Source organism: Scyliorhinus torazame, chromosome 22 (assembly GCF_047496885.1).
Source record: "Scyliorhinus torazame isolate Kashiwa2021f chromosome 22, sScyTor2.1, whole genome shotgun sequence".
Taxonomy (NCBI): Eukaryota; Metazoa; Chordata; class Chondrichthyes; order Carcharhiniformes; family Scyliorhinidae; genus Scyliorhinus; species Scyliorhinus torazame.
In genome coordinates this window covers 6,528,395-6,545,635 of record NC_092728.1, presented here as the reverse complement: position 1 = coordinate 6,545,635, position 17,241 = coordinate 6,528,395, and the positions used below count along the sequence as shown (strand labels likewise).

At 54.3% G+C, this 17,241-nt stretch overlaps 1 protein-coding gene across 1 annotated transcript in view; it reads left to right on the top strand.

Moving 5' to 3' along the window:
* The window catches only part of LOC140399413 (ubiquitin carboxyl-terminal hydrolase 11-like), a 134,094-nt gene that overhangs the window by 2,278 nt on the left and 114,575 nt on the right, over positions 1-17,241 (top strand). The window contains exons 2-3 of the mRNA XM_072488992.1: positions 6,260-6,369; positions 7,529-7,659. Coding sequence (XP_072345093.1) covers positions 6,260-6,369; positions 7,529-7,659 — 241 coding nt within the window. The remainder of the gene's footprint in view (positions 1-6,259; positions 6,370-7,528; positions 7,660-17,241) is intronic.

Sequence of the window (17,241 nt, the reverse complement as noted above, 5' to 3'; positions counted from 1 at the left end):
GCTGAGGGAGGAGCTGGTGAGGGGCTGAGGGAGGTGGTGAGGGGCTGAGGGAGGAGCTGGTGAGGGGCTGAGGGAGGCGGTGAGGGGCTGAGGGAGGCGGTGAGGGGCTGAGGGAGGTGGTGAGGGGCTGAGGGAGGTGGTGAGGGGCTGAGGGAGGCGGTGAGGGGCTGAGGGAGGCGGTGAGGGGCTGTGGGAGGTGGTGAGGGGCTGAGGGAGGAGCTGGTGAGGGGCTGAGGGAGGTGGTGAGGGGCTGAGGGAGGTGGTGAGGGGCTGAGGGAGGAGCTGGTGAGGGGCTGAGGGAGGTGCTGAGGGAGGTGGTGAGGGGCTGAGGGAGGAGGTGAGGGGCTGAGGGAGGAGGTGGTGAGGGGCTGAGGGAGGTGGTGAGGGGCTGAGGGAAGTGGTGAGGGGCTGAGGGAGGTGGTGAGGGGCTGAGGGAGGTGGTGAGGGGCTGAGGGAGGTGGTGAGGGGCTGAGGGAGGTGGTGAGGGGCTGAGGGAGGTGGTGAGGGGCTGAGGGAGGTGGTGAGGGGCTGAGGGAGGTGGTGAGGGGCTGAGGGAGGTGGTGAGGGGCTGAGGGAGGTGGTGAGGGGCTGAGGGAGGAGCTGGTGAGGGGCTGAGGGAGGTGGTGAGGGGCTGAGGGAGGTGGTGAGGGGCTGAGGGAGGAGCTGGTGAGGGGCTGAGGGAGGTGGTGAGGGGCTGAGGGAGGTGGTGAGGGGCTGAGGGAGGAGGTGAGGGGCTGAGGGAGGAGGTGGTGAGGGGCTGAGGGAGGTGGTGAGGGGCTGAGGGAGGTGGTGAGGGGCTGAGGGAGGTGGTGAGGGGCTGAGGGAGGTGGTGAGGGGCTGAGGGAGGTGGTGAGGGGCTGAGGGAGGAGCTGGTGAGGGGCTGAGGGAGGTGGTGAGGGGCTGAGGGAGGTGGTGAGGGGCTGAGGGAGGTGGTGAGGGGCTGAGGGAGGTGGTGAGGGGCTGAGGGAGGAGCTGGTGAGGGGCTGAGGGAGGTGGTGAGGGGCTGAGGGAGGAGCTGGTGAGGGGCTGAGGGAGGCGGTGAGGGGCTGAGGGAGGCGGTGAGGGGCTGAGGGAGGCGGTGAGGGGCTGAGGGAGGCGGTGAGGGGCTGAGGGAGGCGGTGAGGGGCTGAGGGAGGAGCTGGTGAGGGGCTGAGGGAGGAGCTGGTGAGGGGCTGAGGGAGGCGGTGAGGGGCGGAGGGAGGCGGTGAGGGGCGGAGGGAGGCGGTGAGGGGCGGAGGGAGGCGGTGAGGGGCGGAGGGAGGCGGTGAGGGGCTGAGGGAGGCGGTGAGGGGCTGAGGGAGGAGCTGGTGAGGGGCTGAGGGAGGAGCTGGTGAGGGGCTGAGGGAGGCGGTGAGGGGCGGAGGGAGGCGGTGAGGGGCTGAGGGAGGCGGTGAGGGGCTGAGGGAGGAGCTGGTGAGGGGCTGAGGGAGGAGCTGGTGAGGGGCTGAGGGAGGTGGTGAGGGGCTGAGGGAGGTGGTGAGGGGCTGAGGGAGGTGGTGAGGGGCTGAGGGAGGTGGTGAGGGGCTGAGGGAGGTGGTGGTGAGGGGCTGAGGGAGGTGGTGAGGGGCTGAGGGAGGTGGTGAGGGGCGGAGGGAGGTGGTGAGGGGCTGAGGGAGGTGGTGGTGAGGGGCTGAGGGAGGTGGTGAGGGGCTGAGGGAGGTGGTGGTGAGGGGCTGAGGGAGGTGGTGAGGGGCTGAGGGAGGTGGTGAGGGGCTGAGGGAGGAGGTGAGGGGCTGAGGGAGGAGGTGGTGAGGGGCTGAGGGAGGTGGTGAGGGGCTGAGGGAGCTGGTGAGGGGCTGAGGGAGGTGGTGAGGGGCTGAGGGAGGTGGTGAGGGGCTGAGGGAGGAGGTGGTGAGGGGCTGAGGGAGGAGCTGAGGGAGGTGGTGAGGGGCTGAGGGAGGTGGTGAGGGGCTGAGGGAGGAGCTGGTGAGGGGCTGAGGGAGGAGCTGGTGAGGGGCGGAGGGAGGTGGTGAGGGGCTGAGGGAGGTGGTGAGGGGCTGAGGGAGGTGGTGAGGGGCTGAGGGAGGAGGGAGGTGGTGAGGGGCTGAGGGTGGTGGTGAGGGGCTGAGGGAGGTGCTGGTGAGGGGCTGAGGGAGGATGTGAGGAGCTGAGGGAGGTGGTGAGGGGCTGAGGGAGGAGGTGGTGAGGGGCTGAGGGAGGAGGGAGGTGGTGAGGGGCTGAGGGAGGTGGTGAGGGGCTGAGGGAGGAGCTGGTGAGGGGCTGAGGGAGGTGGTGAGGGGCTGAGGGAGGTGGTGAGGGGCTGAGGGAGGAGCTGGTGAGGGACTGAGGGAGGTGGTGAGGGGCTGAGGGAGGTGGTGAGGGGCTGAGGGAGCTGGTGAGGGGCTGAGGGAGCTGGTGAGGGGCTGAGGGAGGTGGTGAGGGGCTGAGGGAGGTGGTGAGGGGCTGAGGGAGGTGGTGAGGGGCTGAGGGAGGTGGTGAGGGGCTGAGGGAGGGAGCTGGTGAGGGGCTGAGGGAGGTGGTGAGGGGCTGAGGGAGGTGGTGAGGGGCTGAGGGAGGTGGTGAGGGGCTGAGGGAGGTGGTGAGGGGCTGAGGGGGGTGGTGAGGGGCTGAGGGAGGTGGTGAGGGGCTGAGGGAGCTGGTGAGGGGCTGAGGGAGGTGGTGAGGGGCTGAGGGAGGAGCTCCTGAGGGGCTGAGGGAGGTGGTGAGGGGCAGAGGGAGGGAGCTGGTGAGGGGCTGAGGGAGGTGGTGAGGGGCTGAGGGAGGTGGTGAGGGGCTGAGGGAGGTGGTGAGGGGCTGAGGGAGGTGGTGAGGGGCTGAGGGAGCTGGTGAGGGGCTGAAGGAGGTGGTGAGGGGCTGAGGGAGGTGGTGAGGGGCTGAGGGAGGAGCTGGTGAGGGGCTGAGGTGGTGAGGGGCAGAGGGAGGGAGCTGGTGAGGGGCTGAGGGAGGTGGTGAGGGGCTGAGGGAGGTGGTGAGGGGCTGAGGGAGGTGGTGAGGGGCTGAGGGAGGTGGTGAGGGGCTGAGGGAGGTGGTGAGGGGCTGAGGGAGGGAGCTGGTGAGGGGCTGAGGGAGGTGGTGAGGGGCTGAGGGAGGAGGTGGTGAGGGGCTGAGGGAGGTGGTGAGGGGCTGAGGGAGGAGGGAGGTGGTGAGCGGCTGAGGGAGGAGCTGGTGAGGGGCTGAGGGAGGAGCTGGTGAGGGGCTGAGGGAGGTGGTGAGGGGCAGAGGGAGGGAGCTGGTGAGGGGCTGAGGGAGGGAGCTGGTGAGGGGCTGAGGGAGGTGGTGAGGGGCTGAGGGAGGGAGCTGGTGAGGGGCTGAGGGAGGAGCTGGTGAGGGGCTGAGGGAGGTGGTGAGGGGCTGAGGGAGGAGCTTGTGAGGGGCTGAGGGAGGTGGTGAGGGGCTGAGGGAGGAGGGAGCTGGTGAGGGGCTGAGGGAGGAGCTGGTGAGGGGCTGAGGGAGGTGGTGAGGGGCTGAGGGAGGAGCTGGTGAGGGGCTGAGGGAGGAGGGAGGTGGTGAGGGGCTGAGGGAGGTGGTGAGGGGCTGAGGGAGGAGCTGGTGAGGGGCTGAGGGAGGTGGTGAGGGGCTGAGGGAGGTGGTGAGGGGCTGAGGGAGGAGCTGGTGAGGGGCTGAGGGAGGTGGTGAGGGGCTGAGGGGGGGATGTGGTGAGTGGCTGAGGGAGGTGATGAGGGACTGAGGGAGCTGGCGAGGGACTGAGGGAGGTGGTGAGGGGCTGAGGGAGGAGCTGGTGAGGGGCTGAGGGAGGAGAGAGGTGGTGAGGGGCTGAGGGAGGAGCTGGTGAGGGGCTGAGGGAGGAGGGAGGTGGTGAGGGGCTGAGGGAGGTGGTGAGGGACTGAGGGAGGGAGCTGCTGAGGGAGGAGATGGTGAGGGGCTGAGGGAGGAGGGAGCTGGTGAGGGGCTGAGGGAGCTGGTGAGGGGCTGAGGGAGGAGCTGGTGAGGGGCTGAGGGAGGTGGTGAGGGGCTGAGGGAGGAGCTGGTGAGGGGCTGAGGTTGGAGGGAGGTGGTGAGGGGCTGAGGGAGGTGGTGAGGGGCTGAGGGAGGAGCTGGTGAGGGGCTGAGGGAGGTGGTGAGGGGCTGAGGGAGGAGCTGGTGAGGGGCTGAGGGAGGTGGTGAGGGGCTGAGGGGGGGATGTGGTGAGTGGCTGAGGGAGGTGATGAGGGACTGAGGGAGCTGGCGAGGGACTGAGGGAGGTGGTGAGGGGCTGAGGGAGGAGCTGGTGAGGGGCTGAGGGAGGAGAGAGGTGGTGAGGGGCTGAGGGAGGTGGTGAGGGGCTGAGGGAGGAGCTGGTGAGGGGCTGAGGGAGGAGGGAGGTGGTGAGGGGCTGAGGGAGGTGGTGAGGGACTGAGGGAGGGAGCTGCTGAGGGAGGAGATGGTGAGGGGCTGAGGGAGGTGGTGAGGGGCTGAGGGAGGTGGTGAGCGGCTGAGGGAGGTGGTGAGCGGCTGAGGGAGGAGCTGGTGAGGGGCTGAGGGAGGTGGTGAGGGGCTGAGGGAGGAGCTGGTGAGGGGCTGAGGGAGGTGGTGAGGGGCTGAGGGGGGGATGTGGTGAGGGGCTGAGGGAGGTGGTGAGGGGCTGAGGGAGGGAGCTGGCGAGGGGCTGAGGGAGGAGCTGGTGAGGGGCTGAGGGAGGAGCTGGTGAGGGGCTGAGGGAGGAGGGAGGGGCTGAGGGAGGGAGGTGGTGAGGGGCTGAGGGAGGAGCTGGTGAGGGGCTGAGGGAGGAGCTGGTGAGGGACTGAGGGAGGAGGGAGGTGGTGAGGGACTGAGGGAGGGAGCTGGTGAGGGGCTGAGGGAGGAGGGTGCTGGTGAGGGACTGAGGGAGGAGGAGGAGGGAGGATGCTGGTGAGATGGGTGTGTGCGCGTCGGGGTGTGTGTCAGTGGGGGCGGGGAGCTGTTGAGGGGGGCGGGGGGCGGGGAGCCGTCGGGGGGGGCGGGGAGCCGTTGAGGGGGGCAGTGGAGCGGGGAGCCGTTGAGGGGGGCGGGGAGCCGTTGAGGGGGGTAGGGGTGGATAGAGTGTGACGTTCCTCCCCGGGTTGTCCCACTGGGATGGGGCAGTCGCTGTCGGCTCTGCGATCTGACCTCCGCCCTGTCGGTCAGTCCTGTCGCCGCGCGATTTCCGCCACAGGAGCCTGGTCCGCCTCGAGCTGCCGAGGCTGAAACCTGGCACTGTGGTCAGTGCCACTGCCTCGCCGCCAGGGAAAGGGTTCAGTCCCGGCCTTGGGTCACTGTCTGTGCGGAGTCTGCACGTCCTCCCTGTGTGTGCGTGGGTTTCCCCCGGGTGCTCCGGTTTCCTCCCACAGTCCAAAGATGTGCAGGTTGGGTGGATTGGCCTTGCTAAATTGCCCTTGGTGTACAGGCTCGAGGACAGGGTGAGTGGGCCGAGGTGAGGGTGCTCCAATCCGATGGGCCAAATGGTCTTGTACCACACAGATTACCAGGAATCTCTCCCACTCTATCCCTGCGGATGCGCTTGTCGAATTGCGCGACCCCCCCAACACAAACACACTCGTGTAGGACTGTAGCCCGGAGCATCTGTCTCTGGGACAGATCCGGGGAAGTGACCCACAGGGGTCACCTTCCGACAAGACAGCAAATGAAAAGCACTGTCCTGCTCCCCAATCGGCTCCAGAGCGTTGGGGTGTGTGAGACAGCAGGGCTGGCTGTTGGGAAGGTGAGGCAGCAGAACAAGTTACACTTTATCTTTGCAAACTGCTGAGAAACAGTGGAGCTCTGCAGGAAAGTCCCCTTGGCCAATGCCTCGAGTGACTCACATTCCCAGCTTCGAGATTCTTGCCGTGGGTTCGGACAGGAGCTCAACCGCCCAGCGGAACCAGGTCCCTCATGCTGCCTCGCAGACTGAACATTGGCCTCAGTTCCCTTGAGATGCATTGGGAGGAGCGCAGCAGGGCTGGGGGGGGGGGGGGGGAGGAATCAGCCAGGTCTCTACCTGCTATGCCACTGACCCCCGAGGGGAACGACTGCTGATCTCGAGAGGGCTGAGGAAGGGGTTCACTCACAAAGTGGAATATGACACTGCTGTTAATAGGCAGGGGTTTCAGCTCCAAATCACACACTTAACTCAGTCTTTCCTTCATGGTCCTGGGAGTGTTTGATGGGGACAGTGTAGAGGGAGCTTTACTCTGTATCTAAACCCATGCTGTACCTGTCCTGGGAGTGTTTGATGGGGACAGTGTAGAGGGAGCTTTACTCTGTATCTAAACCCGTGCTGTACCTGTCCTGGGAGTGTTTGGTGGGGACAGTGTTTTTACTCTGTGTTATATTCTGGACACAGGTATCTGATTGACCAGCGGTGGTTTGAGCGTTGGAAGGAGTATGTGGACAATGGCGATCAGAATGCCTGCTCCAACCCTGGACCCATTGACAATGCCAAGCTCCTCGAAGGTAAGGAGGCTGTGCAGCCTGTGTGCTCATCTCCCTCACCCTTATTCCACCTCCACGGCCGGCGGGTTTGGAGTGTAATCTCTCTGAATTGAGCTGTAGCTGTGACACGGTGAGATGCGTAGCTAGAGGCCACTCCTGCATCCCGCTGGGATTGGGAGCGGGGATGGTGCTGCACCTGACCAGACACCCGGACCGCTCAGTGTGTGTTGAGCGTGATCGTGGGTGAGGAGAGCTCAGAACAGAGTGCGGGCGACGAGCAGTGGGATCCTCCTGTGCCTGAAAGAAACAGCCGACAGCTTCCCAACCCTGTTCCGCCGTGAGGGTGGGGGGGACAACACGGGATTGGGGGGACAACACGGGATTGGGGGACAACACGGGATTGGGGGACAACACGGGATTGGGGGACAACACGGGATTGGGGAGCAACACTGGATTGGGGGGCAACACGGGATTGGGGGGGAACACTGGATTGGGGGGACAACACGGGATTGGGGGGGGACAACACGGGATTGGGGGGGGACAACACGGGATTGGGGGGACAACACGGGATTGGGGGGACAACACGGGATTGGGGGGACAACACTGGATTGGGGGGGACAACACTGGATTGGGGGGGGACAACACTGGATTGGGGGGGGACAACACGGGATTGGGGGGGGACAACACGGGATTGGGGGGGACAACACGGGATTGGGGGGACAACACGGGATTGGGGGGGGACAACACGGGATTGGGGGGACAACACGGTTTTGGGGGGACAACACTGGATTGGGGGGGGACAACACGGGATTGGGGGGACAACACGGGATTGGGGGAGCAACACGGGATTGGGGGAGCAACACGGTTTTGGGGGGACAACACTGGATTGGGGGGGACAACACGGGATTGGGGGGACAACACGGGATTGGGGGGAACAACACGGGATTGGGGGGACAACACGGGATTGGGGGGGGGAACAATACGGAAGGGGTGTATCGAGGAGGGCTGTGGAGTCCAGCGAAGGGAGGTGGGTTGGAGCGTAGGTCCCCTGAGGAGGGTCTTGCACTGGGGGTGGTTGGGGGGAACTTTGGAGGAGGGGGAGAGGGGGGGGGGGGTGACGGTTTGAGCCGACTTTGAAGCAAGGCTGCTTTCCGCCTGACTCTCTCTGGTCCCTGCGCAGACTCCGAAACTCAAAGGCTGAAGGGGAACCTGATTGAGAACGAGGATTACGTACTCCTGCGAACAGAGGCTTGGGACAAGCTGGTCAGCTGGTATGGCCACATTCCGGGTCAGCAACCGATCGAACGCAAGGTGAGTGCAGACAACAACCCCCCCCCCCCCCCCCCCCCCCCCCCACCCCGAGCAACAGCGTAGAGGGCGGACTCCAGTATCCGCACGGAGCTGGGGGGGGGGGGTCAGCCTGAATTTACCAACCTGTTGGAGCCGGGGAGAGTCAATGGACGGCTGGTACGGCTTGATGTTCACAAAGGTTTTGGTTAAGTCCTCGGTGGGAGGTCGCTGAGCAATCGTGTGGGACAGACTCGGTGAGAATGTGGAAAACGTGCAGTGATCCTCTTTGGGAGAAGGAGCAGCTGTTACTGAATGGGGAGAGATCAGGAAGTGTGGATGTACCGGGGGAACCCTGGGGTCCTTGTCCGCAGTCACTGAGCGCTGGCAATGGAGGTTCAGCCTGCGATTGGGAAGGCCGATGGAATGTTGGCCTTTATCGCGAGAGGATCTGAGGACAGGAGTAGCGAGGCCTTGCTTCAATCATACTGCAGCTTGGTTAGACCGCATCTGGGGTACTGTGGGCAGTGTCGGTCCCCTAACCTCAGAAAGAATATTTTTGTCGCAGAGGGAGTGTGGCGAAGCTTCACCTGACTTGTCCCAGCGATGACGGGACTGTCCTATTGGGGCAAACTGGGGCCTGCAGAGTTTCAAAGAATGAGAGGTGATCTCATTGACAGCTCCAGAATTCCAAAAGGGATTGACAGGGTCGATGTGGGTTGGATATTCCCCCTGGGTCAGAGAGCCTGGAACCAGGGGGAACAATTTCTAAATAGGGGGGGTGGGAGCCACTTGGGACCGAGGGGAGGAGAGGTTTCTTTGCGCAGAAGATTGTGAATCTTTGGAATTCAGGACCAAAGAGGGCAGTGGAAGCTCAGTCATTGAGACTGTTTAAAGCAGAGATTGATAGATTCCTGATTAACAATAAGGTTACGTACGGGGATGGTGTGGGGAGTAAAAGGCTTTGAAGTGCCTGATCTGCTATGATGGTATTGATTGGCGGAGAAGACTCACCAGCTGAAAGCGTTGCTGCTCTTTCTGTGCATGTAACCACCCCGAACCCCTCGATCAGATTCCAGTCTGTAACTCACTCCCGGGTATCTGTTATTCTGTATATAAACCACCCCCAACCCCTCGATTAGATTCCAGTCTGTAACTCACTCCCGGGTATCTGTTACTCTATATATTAACCACCCCGAACCCCTCGATTAGATTCCAGTCTGTAACTCACTCCCGGGTATCTGTTATTCTGTATATAAACGACCCTGAACCCCTCGATTAGATTCCAGTCTGTAACTCACTCCCGGGTATCTGTTATTCTATATATAAACCACCCCAAACCCCTCGATGAGATTCCAGTATATAACTCACTCCCGGGTATCTGTTATTCTCTATATAAACCACCCCGAACCCCTCGATTAGATTCCAGTATGTAACTCACTCCCGGGTATCTGTTATTCTATATATAAACCACACCGAAACCCTCGATTAGATTCCAGTCTGTAACTCCCGGGTATCTGTTATTCTATATATAAACCACCCTGAACCCCTCGATTAGATTCCAGTCTATAACTCACTCCCGGGTATCTGTTATTCTATATATAAACCACCCTGAATCCCTCGATTAGATTCCTGTCTGCAACTCACTCCCGGGTATCAGTTATTCTATATATAAACAACCCTGAACCGCTCTATTAGATTCCAGTCTGTAACTCACCCCGGGTATCTGTTAGTCTATATATAAACCACACCGAACCACTTGATTAGATTCCAGTCCGTAACTCACTCCCGGGTATCTGTTGTATATATAAACCACCCCGAACCCCTTGATTAGATTCCAGTCTGTAACTCACTCCCGGGTATCCGTTATTCTATATATAAACCACCCTGAACCCCTCGATTAGATTCCAGTCTGTAACTCACTCCCGGGTATCTGTTATTCTATATATAAACCACACTGAATCCCTCGATTAGATTCCTGTCTGCAACTCACTCCCGGGTATCTGTTCTATATATAAAGCATCATGAACCCCTCGATTAGATTCCAGTCCGTAACTCACTCCCGGGTATCTGTTATTCTATATATAAACCACCCCGAACCCCTGGATTAGATTCCAGTCTGTAACTCACTCCCGGGTATCCGTTATTCTATATATAAACCACCCTGAACCCCTCGATTAGATTCCAGTCTGTAACTCACTCCCGGGTATCTGTTATTCTATATAAAAACCACCCTGAATCCATCGATTAGATTCCTGTCTGCAACTCACTCCCGAGTATCTGTTATTCTATATATAAACCACCCTGAACCCCTCGATTAGACTACAGTCTGTAACTCACTCCCGGGTATCTGTTGTTCTATATGTAAACTACCCTGAACCCCTCGATTAGATTCCAGTCTGTAACTCACTCCCAGGTATCTGTTATTCTATATATAAACCACCCTGAACCCCTCGATTAGATTCCAGTCTGTAACTCACTCCCGGGTATCTGTTAAACTATATATAAACCACCCTGAACCCCTCGATTAGATTGCAGTCGGTAACTCACTCCCGGGTATCTGTTATTCTGTATATAAACGACCCTGAACCCCTCGATTAGATTCCAGTCTGTAACTCACTCCCGGGTATCTGTTATTCTATATATAAACCACCCCAAACCCCTCGATGAGATTCCAGTGTATAACTCACTCCCGGGTATCTGTTATTCTCTATATAAACCACCCCGAACCCCTCGATTAGATTCCAGTATGTAACTCACTCCCGGGTATCTGTTATTCTATATATAAACCACACCGAAACCCTCGATTAGATTCCAGTCTGTAACTCCCGGGTATCTGTTATTCTATATATAAACCACCCTGAACCCCTCGATTAGATTCCAGTCTATAACTCACTCCCGGGTATCTGTTATTCTATATATAAACCACCCTGAATCCCTCGATTAGATTCCTGTCTGCAACTCACTCCCGGGTATCAGTTATTCTATATATAAACAACCCTGAACCCCTCTATTAGATTCCAGTCTGTAACTCACCCCGGGTATCTGTTAGTCTATATATAAACCACCCCGAACCACTTGATTAGATTCCAGTCCGTAACTCACTCCCGGGTATCTGTTGTATATATAAACCACCCCGAACCCCTTGATTAGATTCCAGTCTGTAACTCACTCCCGGGTATCCGTTATTCTATATATAAACCACCCTGAACCCCTCGATTAGATTCCAGTCTGTAACTCACTCCCGGGTATCTTATTCTATATATAAACCACCCTGAATCCCTCGATTAGATTCCTGTCTGCAACTCACTCCCGGGTATCTGTTCTATATATAAAGCATCATGAACCCCTCGATTAGATTCCAGTCCGTAACTCACTCCCGGGTATCTGTTATTCTATATATAAACAACCCTGAACCTCTCGATTAGATTCCTGTCTGCAACTCACTCCCGGGTATCTGTTGTTCTATATATAAACCACTCCGAACCCCTTGATTAGATTCCAGTCTGTTACTCCCGGGTATCTGTTATTCTGTATATAAACCACCCCAAACCCCTCGATTAGATTCCAGTCTGTAATTCACTCCTGGGTATCTGTTATTTTACATGTAAACCATCCTGAACCCCTCGCTTAGATTCCTGTCTGTAATTCACGTCCGGGTAACTGTTCGAAATATAAACCACCCCGAACCCCTTGATTCGATTACAGTCTGTAACTCACTCCCGGGTATCTGTTATTCTATATATAAACCACACTGAACCCCTCGATCAGATTCCAGTCTGTAACTCACTCTCGGGTATCTGTTATTCTGTATATAAACCACCCCAAACCCCTCGATTAGATTCCAATCTGTAATTCACTCCTGGGTATCTGTTATTCTACATGTAAACCATCCTGAACCCCTCGCTTAGATTCCTGTCTGTAATTCACGTCCGGGTAACTGTTCGAAATATAAACCACCCCGAACCCCTTGATTCGATTACAGTCTGTAACTCACTCCCGGGTATCTGTTATTCTATATATAAACCACACTGAACCCCTCGATCAGATTCCAGTCTGTAACTCACTCCCGGGTATCTGTTATTCTGTATATAAACCACCCCGAACCCCTCGATTAGATTCCAGTCTGTAACTCACTCCCGGGTATCTGTTACTCTATATATTAACCACCCCGAACCCCTCGATTAGATTCCAGTCTGTAACTTACTCCCGGGTATCTGTTATTCTGTATATAAACGACCCTGAACCCCTCGATTAGATTCCAGTCTGTAACTCACTCCCGGGTATCTGTTATTCTATATATAAACCACCCCAAACCCCTCGATGAGATTCCAGTATGTAACTCACTCCCGGGTATCTGTTATTCTCCATATAAACCACCCCGAACCCCTCGATTAGATTCCAGTCTGTAACTCACTCCCGGGTATCTGTTATTCTATATATAAACCACCCCAAACCCCTCGATGAGATTCCAGTCTGTAACTCACTCCCGGGTATCTGTTATTCTATATATAAACCACACCGAAACCCTTGATTAGATTCCAGTCTATAACTCACTCCCGGGTATCAGTTATTCTATATATAAACAACCCTGAACCCCTCTATTAGATTCCAGTCTGTAACTCACCCCGGGTATCTGTTAGTCTATATATAAACCACCCCGAACCACTTGATTAGATTCCAGTCCGTAACTCACTCCCGGGTATCTGTTGTATATATAAACCACCCCGAACCCCTCGCTTAGATTCCAGTCTGTAATTCACTCCCGGGTATCTCTTATTCTATGTATAAAGCTCCCTGAACCACTCGCTTCAATTCCAGTCTGTAACTCACTCCCGGGTATCTTATATTCTGTATATAAACCATCCCAACCCCTCGATTAGATTCCAGTCTGTAACTCACTCCCGGGTATCTGTTATTCTATATATAAGCCACCCTGAACCCCTCGATTAGATTCCAGTCTGTCACTCACTCCCGGGTATCTGTTATTCTGTATATAAACCACCCTGAAGCCCTCGATTAGATTCCAGTCTGTAACTCACTCCCGGGTATTTGTTATTCTAGATATAAACCACCCCGAACCCCTCGATTAGATTCCAGTCTGTAACTCACTCCCAGATATCTGTTGTTCTATATATAAACCACCCCGAACCCCTCGATTCGACTCCAGTCTGTAACTCACTCCCGGGTCTCTCTTATTCTATATATAAACCGCTCCGAACCCCTCGATTAGATTCCAGTCTGTAACTCACTCCCGGGTATTTGTTATTCTAGATATAAACCACCCCGAACCCCTCGATTAGATTCCAGTCTGTAACTCACTCCCGGGTATCTGTTAGTCTATATATAAACCACCCCGAACCCCTTGAATAGATTCCAGTCTGTAACTCACTCCCGGGTATCTGTTATTCTATATGTAAACCATCGCGAACCCCTCGATTAGATTCCAGTCTGTAACTCACCCCGGGTATCTGTTAGTCTATATATAAACCACCCCGAACCCCTTGATTAGATTCCAGTCCGTAACTCACTCCCGGGTATCTGTTGTATATATAAACCACCCCGAACCCCTGGATTAGATTCCAGTCTGTAACTCACTCCCGGGTATCCGTTATTCTATATATAAACCACCCTGAACCCCTCGATTAGATTCCAGTCTGTAACTCACTCCCGGGTATCTGTTATTCTATATAAAAACCACCCTGAATCCATCGATTAGATTCCTGTCTGCAACTCACTCCCGAGTATCTGTTATTCTATATAGAAACCACCCTGAACCCCTCGATTAGACTACAGTCTGTAACTCACTCCCGGGTATCTGTTGTTCTATATGTAAACTACCCTGAACCCCTCGATTAGATTCCAGTCTGTAACTCACTCCCAGGTATCTGTTATTCTATATATAAACCACCCTGAACCCCTCGATTAGATTCCAGTCTGTAACTCACTCCCGGGTATCTGTTAAACTATATATAAACCACCCTGAACCCCTCGATTAGATTGCAGTCGGTAACTCACTCCCGGGTATCTGTTATTCTGTATATAAACGACCCTGAACCCCTCGATTAGATTCCAGTCTGTAACTCACTCCCGGGTATCTGTTATTCTATATATAAACCACCCCAAACCCCTCGATGAGATTCCAGTATATAACTCACTCCCGGGTATCTGTTATTCTCTATATAAACCACCCCGAACCCCTCGATTAGATTCCAGTATGTAACTCACTCCCGGGTATCTGTTATTCTATATATAAACCACACCGAAACCCTCGATTAGATTCCAGTCTGTAACTCCCGGGTATCTGTTATTCTATATATAAACCACCCTGAACCCCTCGATTAGATTCCAGTCTATAACTCACTCCCGGGTATCTGTTATTCTATATATAAACCACCCTGAATCCCTCGATTAGATTCCTGTCTGCAACTCACTCCCGGGTATCAGTTATTCTATATATAAACAACCCTGAACCCCTCTATTAGATTCCAGTCTGTAACTCACCCCGGGTATCTGTTAGTCTATATATAAACCACCCCGAACCACTTGATTAGATTCCAGTCCGTAACTCACTCCCGGGTATCTGTTGTATATATAAACCAATCCGAACCCCTTGATTAGATTCCAGTCTGTAACTCACTCCCGGGTATCCGTTATTCTATATATAAACCACCCTGAACCCCTCGATTAGATTCCAGTCTGTAACTCACTCCCGGGTATCTTATTCTATATATAAACCACCCTGAATCCCTCGATTAGATTCCTGTCTGCAACTCACTCCCGGGTATCTGTTCTATATATAAAGCATCATGAACCCCTCGATTAGATTCCAGTCCGTAACTCACTCCCGGGTATCTGTTATTCTATATATAAACCACCCTGAATCCCTCGATTCGATTCCTGTCTGCAACTCACTCCCGGGTATCTTTTATTCTATATATAAACAACCCTGAACCCCTCTATTAGATTACAGTCTGTAACTCACTCCCGGGTATCTGTTAGTCTATATATAAACCACCCCGAACCCCTTGAATAGATTCCAGTCTGTAACTCACTCCCGGGTATCTGTTATTCTATATGTAAACCATCGCGAACCCCTCGATTAGATTCCAGTCTGTAACTCACCCCGGGTATCTGTTAGTCTATATATAAACCACCCCGAACCCCTTGATTAGATTCCAGTCCGTAACTCACTCCCGGGTATCTGTTGTATATATAAACCACCCCGAACCCCTGGATTAGATTCCAGTCTGTAACTCACTCCCGAGTATCTGTTATTCTATATATAAACCACCCTGAACCCCTCGATTAGACTACAGTCTGTAACTCACTCCCGGGTATCTGTTGTTCTATATGTAAACTACCCTGAACCCCTCGATTAGATTCCAGTCTGTAACTCACTCCCAGGTATCTGTTATTCTATATATAAACCACCCTGAACCCCTCGATTAGATTCCAGTCTGTAACTCACTCCCGGGTATCTGTTAAACTATATATAAACCACCCTGAACCCCTCGATTAGATTGCAGTCGGTAACTCACTCCCGGGTATCTGTTCTATATACAAAGCATCATAAACCCCTCGATTTGATTCCAGTCCGTAACTCACTCCCGGGTATCTGTTGTTCTGTATATAAACCACACTGAATCCCTCGATTCGATTCCTGTCTGCAACTCACTCCCGGGTATCTGTTCTATATATAAACCACCCTGAACCCCTCGATTAGATTCCAGTCTGTAACTCACTCCCGGGTATCTGTTATTCTATATATAAACCGTTGTGAACCTCTCGATTAGATTCCTGTCTGCAACTCACTCCCGGGTATCTGTTGTTCTATATATAAACCACTCCGAACCCCTTGATTAGATTCCAGTCTGTTACTCCCGGGTATCTGTTATTCTGTATATAAACCACCCCAAACCCCTCGATTAGATTCCAGTCTGTCATTCACTCCTGGGTATCTGTTATTTTACATGTAAACCATCCTGAACCCCTCGCTTAGATTCCTGTCTGTAATTCACGTCCGGGTAACTGTTCGAAATATAAACCACCCCGAACCCCTTGATTCGATTACAGTCTGTAACTCACTCCCGGGTATCTGTTATTCTATATATAAACCACACTGAACCCCTCGATCAGATTCCAGTCTGTAACTCACTCCCGGGTATCTGTTATTCTGTATATAAACCACCCCAAACCCCTCGATTAGATTCCAATCTGTAATTCACTCCTGGGTATCTGTTATTCTACATGTAAACCATCCTGAACCCCTCGCTTAGATTCCTGTCTGTAATTCACGTCCGGGTAACTGTTCGAAATATAAACCACCCCGAACCCCTTGATTCGATTACAGTCTGTAACTCACTCCCGGGTATCTGTTATTCTATATATAAACCACACTGAACCCCTCGATCAGATTCCAGTCTGTAACTCACTCCCGGGTATCTGTTATTCTGTATATAAACCACCCCGAACCCCTCGATTAGATTCCAGTCTGTAACTCACTCCCGGGTATCTGTTACTCTATATATTAACCACCCCGAACCCCTCGATTAGATTCCAGTCTGTAACTCACTCCCGGGTATCTGTTATTCTGTATATAAACGACCCTGAACCCCTCGATTAGATTCCAGTCTGTAACTCACTCCCGGGTATCTGTTATTCTATATATAAACCACCCCAAACCCCTCGATGAGATTCCAGTATGTAACTCACTCCCGGGTATCTGTTATTCTCCATATAAACCACCCCGAACCCCTCGATTAGATTCCAGTCTGTAACTCACTCCCGGGTATCTGTTATTCTATATATAAACCACACCGAAACCCTTGATTAGATTCCAGTCTATAACTCACTCCCGGGTATCAGTTATTCTATATATAAACAACCCTGAACCCCTCTATTAGATTCCAGTCTGTAACTCACCCCGGGTATCTGTTAGTCTATATATAAACCACCCCGAACCCCTCGCTTAGATTCCAGTCTGTAATTCACTCCCGGGTATCTCTTATTCTATGTATAAAGCTCCCTGAACCACTCGCTTCAATTCCAGTCTGTAACTCACTCCCGGGTATCTTATATTCTGTATATAAACCATCCCAACCCCTCGATTAGATTCCAGTCTGTAACTCACTCCCGGGTATCTGTTATTCTATATATAAGCCACCCTGAACCCCTCGATTAGATTCCAGTCTGTCACTCACTCCCGGGTATCTGTTATTCTGTATATAAACCACCCTGAAGCCCTCGATTAGATTCCAGTCTGTAACTCACTCCCGGGTATTTGTTATTCTAGATATAAACCACCCCGAACCCCTCGATTAGATTCCAGTCTGTAACTCACTCCCAGATATCTGTTGTTCTATATATAAACCACCCCGAACCCCTCGATTCGACTCCAGTCTGTAACTCACTCCCGGGTCTCTCTTATTCTATATATAAACCGCTCCGAACCCCTCGATTAGATTCCAGTCCGTAACTCACTCCTGGGTATCTGTTATTCTAAATATAAACCACCCTGATCCCCTCGATTATATTCCAGTCTGTCACTCACTCCCGGGTATCTGTTATTCTATATATAAACCACCCCGAACCCCTCGATTCGAT